The 16227-nt window shown below is 44.3% G+C and overlaps 1 protein-coding gene across 1 annotated transcript in view; it reads right to left on the bottom strand.

Annotated features, from left to right (window-relative positions):
* Positions 1–2411: 2411 nt before the first annotated feature.
* Positions 2412–16227, bottom strand: part of LOC138580338 (ice nucleation protein-like) — a 150572-nt gene continuing 136756 nt past the window's right edge. Inside the window, exon 3 of the mRNA XM_069650833.1 lies at positions 2412–6411. Within this exon, the coding sequence (XP_069506934.1) occupies positions 2412–6411 (4000 nt within the window). The remainder of the gene's footprint in view (positions 6412–16227) is intronic.

Genomic DNA, 16227 nt, shown 5'->3' on the forward strand with positions numbered 1-16227 from the left:
TAAGTTAGTAGCCTCAAACTTTAATCCGCTGGACCCCATTTCATTTTATTTGGTTCTGGCTGGGTTTATTCACCATTTTTTTTGTAAAGGTCTTTCTCGTGTTTTACTCTGCGCGCCAAACCAGGCTTGGTTCCTTTGTTTGCTGTCCTTTGGCGGGCTTCTGAAGACCTCCTTATGCACATGAGAGTCTAGGTAAACAGGATGTGAGATAGGGGTTTTAGGCCCCCTGCACAGGGTCTCCTTGGAGACCCAGTCCTGCAGCAGGACTTCACCGGGAAGTTCAGTAGTTGCAGCAGTCCTCCTCCTTCAGCGTCTCTTCGGTTCTCTCGATCCAGTGGCGCCTCTGCCTTGCAAGTCCCAGAGACCTGCTTTTTATGTCAGTCACACAGCAGGGTGGCTGTCCTAGCCAATCAAACAAGAGTGCTCTTGTTTGATTGGCTAGGACAGCCACCCTGCTGTGTGACATTGTTTAGAAAAGCTGGTGTCAAACGTATCATGGACACTCTGGGCTTGTGTCAATCAATGACTCATACTTTGAGGCTAAATGTGTCCATCGAGCTTGGTTAGGGAGACATTTTGTTATAAAACGATAGAATAATGTATGATTTGTGACATTTTTCTAAACTTTTTTACACATTTTAAACCCTTATTATGGTCAACTAACGGGATACTTTGGACGATATGTATAATGATATGTATTGTTCTTGTGATGGATCTGAGTGGTAAAGTTGTAATGCCGAATAAAGTGTATTTTCACCCAAGGCCTTACCTCTGCCAGAGAATAATTACACAAATCTTCTCTAACGACACCGCCACACAAGATTATTCCAAGAGAACAACTATTAAACGCTCCACAAGGGAACAACCACACTAACATACACCACAGGGACCACAACACAAACTTCTTCCAAGAAGATTACCATGAAACACTCCACAATGTAGAACTACACAGTCCTCCACTGAGGAGACTTCCCCACAAAGGTCTATTATGGTAAACAATGCACAGCCCCCCAGAAGGGGGCACACAAGGCGTTTCCAAGAAATAACCATTCAAATCTCAACCAAAGAAACCATCACACAGCCGGGGATTTGTAACAGTCTGTACCACACAACACTCTTCAAAAGACCCACTTCAGACCCTAATAGAATTTTTCACAGCTCTCTTCCACTAGGATTCCTCGCAGACCTCTTCCACTGTGATTCCTCACAGATATCTTGCACTGGGATTCCTCACAGACCTGTTCCACTTTGATTCCCCCCAGATGTTTTCCACTGGTATTCCCCACAGATCTCTTCCACTGGAATTCCTTACACACATACTCCACTGTGATTCCCCACCGATCTATTCCACTAGGATTCCCCACAGACCTCTTCACAGGGATTCCTCACAGACCTCTTCACTGGGATTCCCACAGATTGCAGCTGCTGCATTTGCAGTCACCCTATTACTTTCAGTTGATCCACTGTGGTGTGATGTTAATAGTTTAATAACCAAATCACGATATCGGATTTGGGAGCTCCTGAGTTTTCAAAAGCAGTGCTTCGTGTAGGACTCTCTGAATTATAATGATGATGATAGTTGATTCAGGAGCCAAGTCACACATAGGATGGAGCGTAGGTCCTGATATCAGTCCTCAGAGACTCTAATGACAGAGTTGAGCAGTGGGGGGGCCAGATGTTACCCTCCCAGGGAATGGTTGGCAAGTTTTGCTATTCCCGATTACTGAGTGTTTAGACTCTAGTTGTTCATGCTGCAGGATCTTGTCATGCGCTGCATTTAGCCGTGGTTGCATGTATGAGCACAGGTTTGTCTTCTTTCTCAAGGTGCACATACAATCATTGCGAGCCACGGCCCCGGCGGTCATCCTAACCAGCACCAAACATGTATGTCCAAATTCCCAAAAGCCAAGCTCGGGAAAAAGGCTTGGATGCTCCCAAAATTAGGAAAATAAAGTTTATGATTGTTTTTTTGGAATCAGCAGAATTATTACAAGAGAAGAAAAATCAACCAGCACTTGACTTGACAAGCATTTGAAAGAGAGAAGAGTGGGTACTTACCACCAACACCTAGAAAGGGAAAAGAGAGGAAACTGGATCAGAAACTATGAAACCTTGCAGAACAATGTGACATGCACACAAGATCAAAGTCAAGCGGGTGAACTGGCACAAGGCCTCATTGATCTAAAATTCTGACACCTCTCCTTCCTGCATGTGTGTGTGTGTCACCTGGGCTTCCTACACGGTGATCACGTGTGTCCCTCATGCTTCTTATACTGCTGTCAATCATGCGGCTACTGCTTCCTACACGGTGATCACGTGTGTCCCTCAGGCTTCTTATACTGCTGTCAATCATGCGGCTACTGCTTCCTAAACTGTGATCATGTGTGTCCCTCCTGCCTGCTAAATTTTTATTATATCATTATTATTATCATTAGGGTATTTATTGAACCCGCTGCTCTTGGCATTCTCTCATCCGCTGCTCTTGGCATTCTCTCATCCGCTGCTCTTGGTGTACTCTCATCTGCTGCTCTTGGCGTAATCTCATCTGCTGCTCTTAGCGTACTCTCATCCGCTGCTCTTGGCGTAATCTCATCTGCTGCTCTTAGCGTACTCTCATCTGCTGCTCTTAGCGTACTCTCATCTGCTGCTCTTAGCGTACTCTCATCCGCTGCTCTTGGTGCACTCTCATCTGCTGCTCTTGGCGTGCTCTCATTCGCTGCTCTTGGTGTACTCTCATCCGCTGCTCTTAGCGTACTCTCATCCACTGCTCTTGGCGTACTCTCATCCGCTGCTCTTGGTGTACTCTCATCTGCTGCTCTTGGCGTACTCTCATCTGCTGCTCTTAGCGTACTCTCATCCGCTGCTCTTGGTGCACTCTCATCTGCTGCTCTTGGCGTACTCTCATTAGCTGCTCTTGGTGTACTCTCATCCGCTGCTTTTAGCGTACTCTCATCCACTGCTCTTGGCGTACTCTCATCCGCTGCTCTTGGTGTACTCTCATCCACTGCTCTTGGCGTACTCTCATCTGCTGCACTTGGCGTACTCTCATCCGCTGCTCTTGGTGCACTCTCATCTGCTGCTCTTGGCGTACTCTCATTCGCTGCTCTTGGTGTACTCTCATCCGCTGCTCTTAGCGTACTCTCATTCGCTGCTCTTGGTGTACTCTCATCCGCTGCTCTTAGCGTACTCTCATCCGCTGCTCTTGGCATACTCTCATCCGCTGCTCTTGGTGTACTCTCATCTGCTGCTCTTGGCGTAATCTCATCTGCTGCTCTTAGCGTACTCTCATCCGCTGCTCTTGGTGCACTCTCATCTGCTGCTCTTGGCGTGCTCTCATTCGCTGCTCTTGGTGTACTCTCATCCGCTGCTCTTAGCGTACTCTCATCCACTGCTCTTGGCGTACTCTCATCCGCTGCTCTTGGTGTACTCTCATCTGCTGCTCTTGGCGTACTCTCATCTGCTGCTCTTAGCGTACTCTCATCCGCTGCTCTTGGTGCACTCTCATCTGCTGCTCTTGGCGTACTCTCATTAGCTGCTCTTGGTGTACTCTCATCCGCTGCTTTTAGCGTACTCTCATCCACTGCTCTTGGCGTACTCTCATCCGCTGCTCTTGGTGTACTCTCATCCACTGCTCTTGGCGTACTCTCATCTGCTGCACTTGGCGTACTCTCATCCGCTGCTCTTGGTGCACTCTCATCTGCTGCTCTTGGCGTACTCTCATTCGCTGCTCTTGGTGTACTCTCATCCGCTGCTCTTAGCGTACTCTCATTCGCTGCTCTTGGTGTACTCTCATCCGCTGCTCTTAGCGTACTCTCATCCGCTGCTCTTGGCATACTCTCATCCGCTGCTCTTGGTGTACTCTCATCTGCTGCTCTTGGCGTAATCTCATCTGCTGCTCTTAGCGTACTCTCATCCGCTGCTCTTGGTGCACTCTCATCTGCTGCTCTTGGCGTGCTCTCATTCGCTGCTCTTGGTGTACTCTCATCCGCTGCTCTTAGCGTACTCTCATCCACTGCTCTTGGCGTACTCTCATCCGCTGCTCTTGGTGTACTCTCATCTGCTGCTCTTGGCGTACTCTCATCTGCTGCTCTTAGCGTACTCTCATCCGCTGCTCTTGGTGCACTCTCATCTGCTGCTCTTGGCGTACTCTCATTAGCTGCTCTTGGTGTACTCTCATCCGCTGCTTTTAGCGTACTCTCATCCACTGCTCTTGGCGTACTCTCATCCGCTGCTCTTGGTGTACTCTCATCCACTGCTCTTGGCGTACTCTCATCTGCTGCACTTGGCGTACTCTCATCCGCTGCTCTTGGTGCACTCTCATCTGCTGCTCTTGGCGTACTCTCATTCGCTGCTCTTGGTGTACTCTCATCCGCTGCTCTTAGCGTACTCTCATTCGCTGCTCTTGGTGTACTCTCATCCGCTGCTCTTAGCGTACTCTCATCCGCTGCTCTTGGCATACTCTCATCCGCTGCTCTTGGTGTACTCTCCTCCGCTGCTCTTGGCGTACTCTCATCTGCTGCTCTTAGCGTACTCTCATCCGCTGCTATTGGTGCACTCTCATCTGCTGCTCTTGGCGTACTCTCATTCGCTGCTCTTGGTGTACTCTCATCCGCTGCTCTTAGCGTACTCTCATCCGCTGCTCTTGGCGTACTCTCATCTGCTGCTCTTAGCGTACTCTCATTCGCTGCTCTTGGTGCACTCTCATCTGCTGCTCTTGGCGTACTCTCATTCGCTGCTCTTGGTGCACTCTCATCCGCTGCTCTTGGTGTACTCTCATCCGCTGCTCTTGACGTACTCTCATCTGCTGCTCTTAGCGTACTCTCATTCGCTGCTCTTGGTGCACTCTCATCTGCTGCTCTTGGCGTACTCTCATTCGCTGCTCTTGGTGTACTCTCATCCGCTGCTCTTAGCGTACTCTCATCCACTGCTCTTGGCGTACTCTCATCCGCTGCTCTTGGTGTACTCTCATCTGCTGCTCTTGGCGTACTCTCATCTGCTGCTCTTAGCGTACTCTCATCCGCTGCTCTTGGTGCACTCTCATCTGCTGCTCTTGGCGTACTCTCATTAGCTGCTCTTGGTGTACTCTCATCCGCTGCTTTTAGCGTACTCTCATCCACTGCTCTTGGCGTACTCTCATCCGCTGCTCTTGGTGTACTCTCATCCACTGCTCTTGGCGTACTCTCATCTGCTGCACTTGGCGTACTCTCATCCGCTGCTCTTGGTGCACTCTCATCTGCTGCTCTTGGCGTACTCTCATTCGCTGCTCTTGGTGTACTCTCATCCGCTGCTCTTAGCGTACTCTCATTCGCTGCTCTTGGTGTACTCTCATCCGCTGCTCTTAGCGTACTCTCATCCGCTGCTCTTGGCATACTCTCATCCGCTGCTCTTGGTGTACTCTCCTCCGCTGCTCTTGGCGTACTCTCATCTGCTGCTCTTAGCGTACTCTCATCCGCTGCTATTGGTGCACTCTCATCTGCTGCTCTTGGCGTACTCTCATTCGCTGCTCTTGGTGTACTCTCATCCGCTGCTCTTAGCGTACTCTCATCCGCTGCTCTTGGCGTACTCTCATCCGCTGCTCTTGGTGTACTCTCATCCGCTGCTCTTGACGTACTCTCATCTGCTGCTCTTAGCGTACTCTCATTCGCTGCTCTTGGTGCACTCTCATCTGCTGCTCTTGGCGTACTCTCATTCGCTGCTCTTGGTGTACTCTCATCCGCTGCTCTTAGCGTACTCTCATCCACTGCTCTTGGCGTACTCTCATCCGCTGCTCTTGGTGTACTCTCATCCGCTGCTCTTGGCGTACTCTCATCTGCTGCACTTGGCGTACTCTCATCCGCTGCTCTTGGTGCACTCTCATCTGCTGCTCTTGGCGTACTCTCATTCGCTGCTCTTGGTGTACTCTCATCCGCTGCTCTTAGCGTACTCTCATCCGCTGCTCTTGGCGTACTCTCATCTGCTGCTCTTAGCGTACTCTCATCCGCTGCTATTGGTGCACTCTCATCTGCTGCTCTTGGCGTACTCTCATTCGCTGCTCTTGGTGTACTCTCATCCGCTGCTCTTAGCGTACTCTCATCCGCTGCTCTTGGCGTACTCTCATCCGCTGCTCTTGGTGTACTCTCATCCGCTGCTCTTGACGTACTCTCATCTGCTGCTCTTAGCGTACTCTCATTCGCTGCTCTTGGTGCACTCTCATCTGCTGCTCTTGGCGTACTCTCATTCGCTGCTCTTGGTGTACTCTCATCCGCTGCTCTTAGCGTACTCTCATCCACTGCTCTTGGCGTACTCTCATCCGCTGCTCTTAGTGTACTCTCATCCGCTGCTCTTGGCGTACTCTCATCTGCTGCTCTTAGCGTACTCTCATCCGCTGCTCTTGGTGCACTCTCATCTGCTGCTCTTGGTGTACTCTGTTTCCTGCCATTTTAAGCTTGTTTCTCGATCCATGAGCCCATCTGCCATTTTTGCTTTTGACGCTGAATGGAAAAATGCACACAACCTTCTGGAAAATAGCTTCCCTGCACTGACATGAATTTGACAAGAAATCGAATAGCAGGCAGCGTATGTATGGCTTAATAGTCAAAAGGAGACTATGATACTGCTGGATGGCAGTGGTTTTGAAACACAGACACATCACGTTACCTAATTGAGGCCTGCTTTGATATTCATTTTGCAGCAGGATATGCAGGTATGGGCTAGTGCTGAACGCAGACTTGTTCATAAACCGACACACTCATTTCACCAGAAGGTATTCATGTTTTCATAAATGTTAATGTAAGGACACTTCGGAAGTATGAACACGAAATAATATTTGAATGATTATTAACATTATTATTCAGACATTATTACATCTTCTAATCAATCCAGATTTGTATTTTTCTCTATTTAAGTGATATGAAGAACCTTTGTTTGTCTGAGTGATTGTCCCTGTCTGAGGCTAAAGGCCAAGAATGTGCCCAGTTTTTTTTCTCCTAACATCTTACATATTTGTGGGGAAATCCTCTGGCCCTTACTGAGAATATTGTGTTGATGAGTAAAACTGGTGCAGCCTGGGACACCTTTGATCTTCTTGACTTGGATGGATTAAGTTTTTTATGTCTATAAATAAACCAATGCTTTTCTTGGAGGACCCTTGTCTTGCCTCAAAACTTCAAGAATATTTTTCTGTCTTTGCCCATTTTGTTCTACAACTTGTGAATCTTTCTCTTGGAAAAGGTTGATTTCCCAATTACCTTACAATGGGGCATGAGTCTCCTTTTCTTAAATAGCAATTTGGAAATTCTGAGTGGCTTTCTAGTTTTCACCTGGCTACTTCCTTACCTTTCTTGTTTTTTCCTGATCACTTCCTTGCCTTTCTTGTTTTTCCTGGTGAGTTCCTTCCCTTTCTTGTTTTCTCCTGGTCACATCATTGCCTTTCTAGGTTTCTCATGGTGACATCCTTGCCTTTGTAGTTTTCTCCTAGTCACTTCCTTGTCTTTCTTGTTTCCTCCTAGTCACTTTCTTGCCTTTCTAGTTTTCTTCTAGTCACTTCCTTGACTTTCTAGTTTTCTCCTGGTCATTTCCTTGCATTTCTTGTTTTTCCGGGACTCTTCCTTGCCATTTTTGTTTTTTCCTAGTCACATCCTCGCCTTTCTAGTTCTCTCCTAGTCACTTTCGTGCCTTTCTAGTTTTCTCCTTGTCACGTACTTGCCTTTTTAGATTTCTCCTGGTCACTTACTTGTTGTTCTTGTTTTTCCTCGTCACTTCCTTGCCTTTCCTGTTTTCTCCTAGTCACTTCCTTGACTGTCTAGTTTTCTCCTGGTTATTTCCATGCCTTTCTTGTTTTTCCTGGTCACTTTTTTGACTTTCTTGTTTCTCCTGGCTAGTTCCATCCCTTTCTAGTTGTGTTCTACTGTCCTACTCACATCCTTGCCATTCTTGTTTTCTCCTGGTCACTTCATTGTCTTTCTAGTTTTATCCTGGCCACTTCCTTGCCTTTCTTGTTTTCTCCCATTGAAATTCCTTGCCTTTCTTGTTTTGTTCTAGTCACTACATTGCCTTTCTAGTTTTCTCCTGGTTACTTACTTGCCTCTCTTGTTTTCTCTTGGTTGCTTTCTTGCCTTTTTAGTTTTCTCTAGTCACTTTCTTGCTTATTTGTTTTCTACCAGTGAATTCCTTGTCATTCTAGTTTAATACTGGTCAATTCCTTGCCTTTCTGGTTTTCATCTGTTCACTTCCTTGCCTTTTTGTTTTGTCCTACTCAATTCCTTGCCTTTCTAGGTTTCTCCGGGTTACTTTCTTACCTCTCTTGTTTTTTCCTGGTCACTTGCTTGCATTTCTAGTTTTCACCTGGCTACTTCCTTACCTTTCTTGTTTTTTCCTGATCACTTCCTTGCCTTTCTTGTTTTTCCTGGTGAGTTCCTTCCCTTTCCTGTTTTCTCCTGGTCACATCATTGCCTTTCTAGGTTTCTCATGGTGACATCCTTGCCTTTGTAGTTTTCTCCTAGTCACTTCCTTGTCTTTCTTGTTTCCTCCTAGTCACTTTCTTGCCTTTCTAGTTTTCTTCTAGTCACTTCCTTGACTTTCTAGTTTTCTCCTGGTCATTTCCTTGCATTTCTTGTTTTTCCGGGACTCTTCCTTGCCATTTTTGTTTTTTCCTAGTCACATCCTCGCCTTTCTAGTTCTCTCCTAGTCACTTTCGTGCCTTTCTAGTTTTCTCCTTGTCACGTACTTGCCTTTTTAGATTTCTCCTGGTCACTTACTTGTTGTTCTTGTTTTTCCTCGTCACTTCCTTGCCTTTCCTGTTTTCTCCTAGTCACTTCCTTAACTGTCTAGTTTTCTCCTGGTTATTTCCATGCCTTTCTTGTTTTTCCTGGTCACTTTTTTGACTTTCTTGTTTCTCCTGGCTAGTTCCATCCCTTTCTAGTTGTGTTCTACTGTCCTACTCACATCCTTGCCATTCTTGTTTTCTCCTGGTCACTTCATTGTCTTTCTAGTTTTATCCTGGCCACTTCCTTGCCTTTCTTGTTTTCTCCCATTGAAATTCCTTGCCTTTCTTGTTTTGTTCTAGTCACTACATTGCCTTTCTAGTTTTCTCCTGGTTACTTACTTGCCTCTCTTGTTTTCTCTTGGTTGCTTTCTTGCCTTTTTAGTTTTCTCTAGTCACTTTCTTGCTTATTTGTTTTCTACCAGTGAATTCCTTGTCATTCTAGTTTAATACTGGTCAATTCCTTGCCTTTCTGGTTTTCATCTGTTCACTTCCTTGCCTTTTTGTTTTGTCCTACTCAATTCCTTGCCTTTCTAGGTTTCTCCGGGTTACTTTCTTACCTCTCTTGTTTTTTCCTGGTCACTTGCTTGCATTTCTAGTTTTATCCTGGCTACTTCCTTGCCTTTCTTGTTTTTTCCATTGAAATTCCTTGCCTTTCTAGTTTTCTCCTGGGTAATTTCTTGCCTCTCTTGTTTTCTCCTAGTTTCTTCCTTGCGTTTTTAATTTTCCCCTGGTCACTTTATTGCCTTTCTTGTTTTCTACCAGTGATATTCCTTGCCTTTCTAGTTTTCTCCTGGTCAATTCCTTGCCTTTCTAGTTTTCTCCTGCTCACTTCTTTGCCTTTCTTGTTTTGTCCTAGCCACTTCCTTACCTTTCTTGTTTTCTACTGGTTACTTCCATACCTTTCTAGTTTTATCCTGGCCACTTCCTTGCCTTTCTTGTTTTCTCCCATTGAAATACCTGGTCTTTCTTGTTTTGTCCTAGTCACTTCATTGCCTTTCTAGTTTTCTCCTGGTTACTTTCTTGCCTTTCTAGTTTTCTTCTGGTTACTTTCTTGCCTCTTGTGTTTTGTTCATGTTGCTTTCTTGCCTTCTTAGTTTTCTCCTGGTCAGTTTCTTGTTTTCTACCAGTGAATTCCTTGCCTTTCTAGTTTTCTCCTGGTCAATTCCTTGTCTTTCAAGTTTTCGTCTAGTCACCTTCTTGCCTCTCTTGTTTTCTCCTGGTTGCTTCCTTGCGTTTTTAGTTTTCCCCTTTTCACTTTCTTGCCTCTCTTGTTTTCTACTTGTGAATTCCGTGCCTTTCTAGTTTTCTCCTGGTCAATTCCTTGCCTTTCTTGTTTTCGCCTGCTCACTTCCTTGCCTTTCTCGTTTTGTCCTAGTCACTTCCTTGCCTTTTTAGTTTTCTACTGGTCACTTCCTTGCCTTTCTAGTTTTATCCTGGCCACTTCCTTGCCTTTCTTGTTTTCACCCATTGAAATTCCTTGCCTTTCTTGTTTTATCCTAGTCACTTCATTGCCTTTCTAGTTTTCTCCTGGTTAATTTCTTGCCTCTCTTGTTTTCTCCTGGTTGCTTTCATGCCTTTTTAGTTTTCTCCTGGTCACTTTCTTGTTTTCTTGTTTTCTACCAGTGAATTCCTTGCCTTTCTAGTTTTCTCCTTGTCAATTGCTTGACTTTCTAGTTTTCTTCTGGTCACTTCTGGGCCTTTCTTGTTTTCTCCCACTCACTTCCTTGCCTTTCTAGTTTTCTCCTGGTTGCTTTCTTGGCTCTCTTGTTCTCTCCTGGTCACTACCTTGCCTTTCTAGTTTTATCTTAGCTACTTCCTTGTCTTTCTTGTTTTTTCCCATTGAACTTCCTTGCCTTTCTAGTTTTCTCCTGGTTACTTTCATGCCTCCCTTGTTTTCTCCTGGTTGCTTCCTTGCGTTTTTAGTTTTCCCCGGTCACCTTCTTGCCTTTCTTGTTTTATACCAGTGAATTCCTTGCCTTTCTAGTTTTCTCCTGGTTACTTCCTTGCCTTTCTTGTTTTGTCCTAGTCACTTCCTTGACTTTCTAGTTTTTTCCTGGTCACTTCCTTGCCTTTCTTGTTTTCTCCTGTTGAATTCCTTGCCTTTCTAATTTTCTCCTGGTCACTTCTTTACCTTGTTTGTTTCCTCCTGGTCACTTTGTTGCATTTTTTGGTTTCTCCTGATGACTTTCTTGCCCTTCGAGCTTTCTCCTGGTCAATTCCTTGCCTTTCTAGTTTTGTCCTGGTCACTTCTTTGCATTTCTTGTTTTGTCCTAGTCACTTCCTTGTCTTTCTAGTTTTCTACGAGTTACTTTCTTGTCTCTCTTGTTTTCTCCTGGTTGCTTCCGCGCGGTTTTAATTATCCCCTGGTCACTTTCTTGCCTTTATTGTTTTCTACCAGTGAATTCCTTGCCTTTCTAGTTTTCTCTTGGTAAATTGCTTGCTTTTCTAGTTTGCTCCTGGTCAATTCCTTGCCTGTCTTGTTTTGTCCTAGTCACGTCCTTGCCTTTCTAATTTTCTCCTGGTCACTTTCTTGCCTTTCTTGTTTTCTCCCGGTGAATTCCTTGCCTTTCTGGTTTTCTCCTGGTCACTTCCTTGCCTTTCTAGTTTTCTCCTGGTCACTTTGTTGCCATTTTTTGGTTTCTCCTGGTGACGTGCTTGCTCTTCTGGTTTTTTCCTGGTGACTTTCTTGCCTTTCTTGTTTTCTCCTGGTTCATTCCTTCCCTTTCTAGTTTGCTCCTGGTCACTTCCTTGCCTTTTTTGTTTTCTCCTGGTCACTTCTTTGCCTTTCTAGTTTTCTCCTGGTCACTTCCTTGCCTTTCTTGTTTTCTCCCAGTGAATTCCTTGCCTTTCTAGTTTTCTTCTGGCTGCTTACTTGCCTTTTTAGTTTTCTCCTGGACACTTTCTTTACATTTTAATTATGTCATGGCCACTTCCTTGCCTTTCTTGTATTCTCCTGGTTACTTTCTTGCCTCTGTTATTTTCACCTGGTCACTTTGTTCCCTTTTTAGTTTGATCCTGGTCACTTTCTTTCCTTTTTGGTTTTCTCCTGGTCACTTCCTTGACTTTCTAGTTTTATCCTGGCCACGTCCTTGCCTTTTTAGTTTACTCCCATTGCAATTCCTTGCCTTTCTAATTTTCTCCTGGTTACTTCCTTGTCTTTCTTGTTTTGTTCTAGTCACTTCCTTGCCTTTCTAGTTTTTTCCTGGTCACTTCCTTGCCTTTCTTGTTTTCTCCTGTTGAATTCCTTGCCTTTCTAATTTTCTCCTGGTCACTTCTTTACCTTGTTTGTTTCCTCCTGGTCACTTTGTTGCATTTTTTGGTTTCTCCTGGTGACTTTCTTTCCCTTCGAGCTTTCTCCTGGTCAATTCCTTGCCTTTCTAGTTTTGTCCTGGTCACTTCTTTGCATTTCTTGTTTTGTCTTAGGCACTTCCTTGTCTTTCTAGTTTTCTACTAGTTACTTTCTTGCCTCTCTTGTTTTGTCCTGGTTTCTTCCGCGCGGTTTTAATTATCCCCTGGTAACTTTCTTGCCTTTCTTGTTTTCTACCAGTGAATTCCTTGCCTTTCTAGTTTTCTCTTGGTAAATTACTTGCTTTTCTAGTTTTCTCCTGGTCAATTCCTTGCCTTTCTTGTTTTGTCCTAGTCACATCCTTGCCTTTCTAATTTTCTCCTGGTCACTTTCTTGCCTTTCTTGTTTTCTCCCGGTGAATTCATTGCCTTTCTGGTTTTCTCCTGGTCACTTCTTTGCCTTTCTAGTTTTCTCCTGTTCACTTCCTTGCCTTTCTTTTTTTCTCCCAATGAATTCCTTGCCTTTCTAGTTTTCTCCTGGTCACTTTGTTGCCTTTTCTGGTTTCTCCTGGTGACTTCCTTGCTTTTCTGGTTTTCTCCTGGTCATGTACTTGCCTTTCTAGTTTTCTCCTGGTAACTTTGTTGACTTTTTTTTGGTTTCTCCTGGTGACGTGCTTGCTCTTCTGGTTTTCTCCTGGTCACTTTCTTGCCTTTCTTGTTTTCTCCTGGTTCATTCCTTCCCTTTCTAGTTTGCTCCTGGTCACTTCCTTGCCTTTTTTTGTTTTCTCCTGGTCACTTCTTTGCCTTTCTAGTTTTCTCCTGGTCACTTCCTTGCCTTTCTTGTTTTCTCCCGGTGAATTCCTTGCCTTTCTAGTTTTCTTCTGGCTGCTTACTTGCCTTTTTAGTTTTCTCCTGGACACTTTCTTTACATTCTAATTATGTCATGGCCACTTCGTTGCCTTTCTTGTATTCTTCTGGTTACTTTCTTGCCTCTATTATTTTCACCTGGTCACTTTCCTGCCTTTTTTTCAGCTGGTCACTTCCTTGCTTTTTTTGTTTTATCCTGGCCACTTCCTTGCCTTTTTAGTTTACTCCCATTGCAATTCCTTGCCTTTCTAATTTTCTCTTGGTCACTTCCTTACCTTTACACTTCTCTCCTGGTTACTTTCTTGCCTCTCTTGTTTTCTCCTGGTTGCTTCCTTGCTTTTTCAGTTTTCTCCTGGTCACTTTCTTGATTTTCTAATTTATTATCGGGCACTTCCTTTCCTTTCTTGTTTGCTCCTGGTTACTTTCTTGTCTCTCTTGTTTTCTCCTGATCACTTTGTTGCCTTTTTAGTTTTCTCCTGGTCACTTCCTTGCTTTTTTTGTTTTCTCCTTTTCACTTCCTTGCCTTTCTTGTTTCCTACCAGTGAATTTCTTGCCTTTATAGTTTTCTCTTGGTCAATTCCTTGCTTTTCGAGTTTTCTCCTGGTCACTTCCTTGGCTTTCTTGTTTTGTCCTAGTCATGTCCTTGCATTTCTAATTTTCTCCTGGTCACTTTCTTGCCTTTCTTGTTTTCTCCTGGTGAATTCCTTGCCTTTCTGGTTTTCTCCTGGTCACTTCCTTGCCTTTCGAGTTTTCTCCTGTTCGCTTCCTTGCCTTTCATATTTTTTCCCGTTGAATTCCTTGCCTTTCTAGTTTTCTCCTGGTGACTTTGTTGCCGTTTCTGGTTTCTCCTGGTGACTTCCTTGCCTTTTTATTTTTCTCTTGGTCAATTCCTTGCTTTTCTAGTTTTCTCCTGGTCACTTCCTTGCCTTTCTTGTTTTGTCCTAGTCACATCCTTGCCTTTCTAATTTTCTCCTGGTCACTTTCTTGCCTTTCTTGTTTTCTCCCGGTGAATTCATTGCCTTTCTGGTTTTCTCCTGGTCACTTCTTTGCCTTTCTAGTTTTCTCCTGTTCACTTCCTTGCCTTTCTCTTTTTCTCCCAATGAATTCCTTGCCTTTCTAGTTTTCTCCTGGTCACTTTGTTGCCTTTTCTGGTTTCTCCTGGTGACTTCCTTGCTTTTCTGGTTTTCTCCTGGTCATGTACTTGCCTTTCTAGTTTTCTCCTGGTAACTTTGTTGACTTTTTTTTGGTTTCTCCTGGTGACGTGCTTGCTCTTCTGGTTTTCTCCTGGTCACTTTCTTGCCTTTCTTGTTTTCTCCTGGTTCATTCCTTCCCTTTCTAGTTTGCTCCTGGTCACTTCCTTGCCTTTTTTTGTTTTCTCCTGGTCACTTCTTTGCCTTTCTAGTTTTCTCCTGGTCACTTCCTTGCCTTTCTTGTTTTCTCCCGGTGAATTCCTTGCCTTTCTAGTTTTCTTCTGGCTGCTTACTTGCCTTTTTAGTTTTCTCCTGGACACTTTCTTTACATTCTAATTATGTCATGGCCACTTCGTTGCCTTTCTTGTATTCTTCTGGTTACTTTCTTGCCTCTATTATTTTCACCTGGTCACTTTCCTGCCTTTTTTTTCAGCTGGTCACTTCCTTGCTTTTTTTGTTTTATCCTGGCCACTTCCTTGCCTTTTTAGTTTACTCCCATTGCAATTCCTTGCCTTTCTAATTTTCTCTTGGTCACTTCCTTACCTTTACACTTCTCTCCTGGTTACTTTCTTGCCTCTCTTGTTTTCTCCTGGTTGCTTCCTTGCTTTTTCAGTTTTCTCCTGGTCACTTTCTTGATTTTCTAATTTATTATCGGGCACTTCCTTTCCTTTCTTGTTTGCTCCTGGTTACTTTCTTGTCTCTCTTGTTTTCTCCTGATCACTTTGTTGCCTTTTTAGTTTTCTCCTGGTCACCTCCTTGCTTTTTTTGTTTTCTCCTTTTCACTTCCTTGCCTTTCTTGTTTCCTACCAGTGAATTTCTTGCCTTTATAGTTTTCTCTTGGTCAATTCCTTGCTTTTCGAGTTTTCTCCTGGTCACTTCCTTGGCTTTCTTGTTTTGTCCTAGTCATGTCCTTGCATTTCTAATTTTCTCCTGGTCACTTTCTTGCCTTTCTTGTTTTCTCCTGGTGAATTCCTTGCCTTTCTGGTTTTCTCCTGGTCACTTCCTTGCCTTTCGAGTTTTCTCCTGTTCGCTTCCTTGCCTTTCATATTTTTTCCCGTTGAATTCCTTGCCTTTCTAGTTTTCTCCTGGTGACTTTGTTGCCGTTTCTGGTTTCTCCTGGTGACTTCCTTGCCTTTTTATTTTTCTCTTGGTCAATTCCTTGCTTTTCTAGTTTTCTCCTGGTCACTTCCTTGCCTTTCTTGTTTTGTCCTAGTCACATCCTTGCCTTTCTAATTTTCTCCTGGTCACTTTCTTGCCTTTCTTGTTTTCTCCTGGTGAATTCCTTGCCTTTCTGGTTTTCTCCTGGTCACTTCCTTGCCTTTCCAGTTTTCTCCTGTTCACTTCCTTGCCTTTCATATTTTTCCCGTCGAATTCCTTGCCTTTCTAGTTTTCTCCTGGTCACTTTGTTGCCGTTTCTGGTTTCTCCTGGTGACGTCCTTGCCTTTCTGGTTTTGTCCTGGTCATGCACTTGCCTTTCTAGATTTCTCCTGGTAACTTTGATGCTTTTTTTTGTTTCTCCTGGTGACTTTCTTGCTCTTCTGACTTTCTCCTGGTCACTTTCTTGCCTTTCTTGTTTTCCCCTGGTTCATTCTTTCCCTTTCTAGTTTGCTCCTGGTCACTTTCTTGCCTTTTTGTTTTCTCCTGGTCACTTCTTTGCCTTTCTAGTTTTATCCTGGCCAATTCCTTGCCTTTCTAGTTTACTCCCATTCAATTCCTTGTCTTTCTAATTTTCTCATGGTCACTTCCTTGATTTTATACTTTTCTCCTGGTTACTTTCTTGCCTCTCTTGTTTTCTCCTGCTTGCTTTCTTGCCTTTTTAGTTTTCTGCTGGTCACTTTCTTGCCTTTTTAGTTTTCTCCTGGTCACTTTCTTGACTTCCTAATTTTGTATTGGCCACTTCCTTTCCTTTCTTGTTTTCTCCTGGTTATTTTCTTGCCTTTTTTGTTTTCTCCTGATCACTTCCTTGCCTTTCTAGCTTTATCCTGGCCACTTCCTTGCCTTTCTTGTTTTCTCCCGTTGTAATTCCCTGCCTTTCTAGTTTTCTCCTGGTCACTTCCTTGCCTTTCTAATTTTCTCCTGGTTAATGTCTTGCCTCTCTAGTTTCGCCAGGTCACTTCCCTGCCTTTCTAGTTTTTTCTTTGT

This window comes from Ambystoma mexicanum, chromosome 1p, assembly GCF_040938575.1.
Source record: "Ambystoma mexicanum isolate Mex_15411 chromosome 1p, UKY_AmexF1_1, whole genome shotgun sequence".
Taxonomy (NCBI): Eukaryota; Metazoa; Chordata; class Amphibia; order Caudata; family Ambystomatidae; genus Ambystoma; species Ambystoma mexicanum.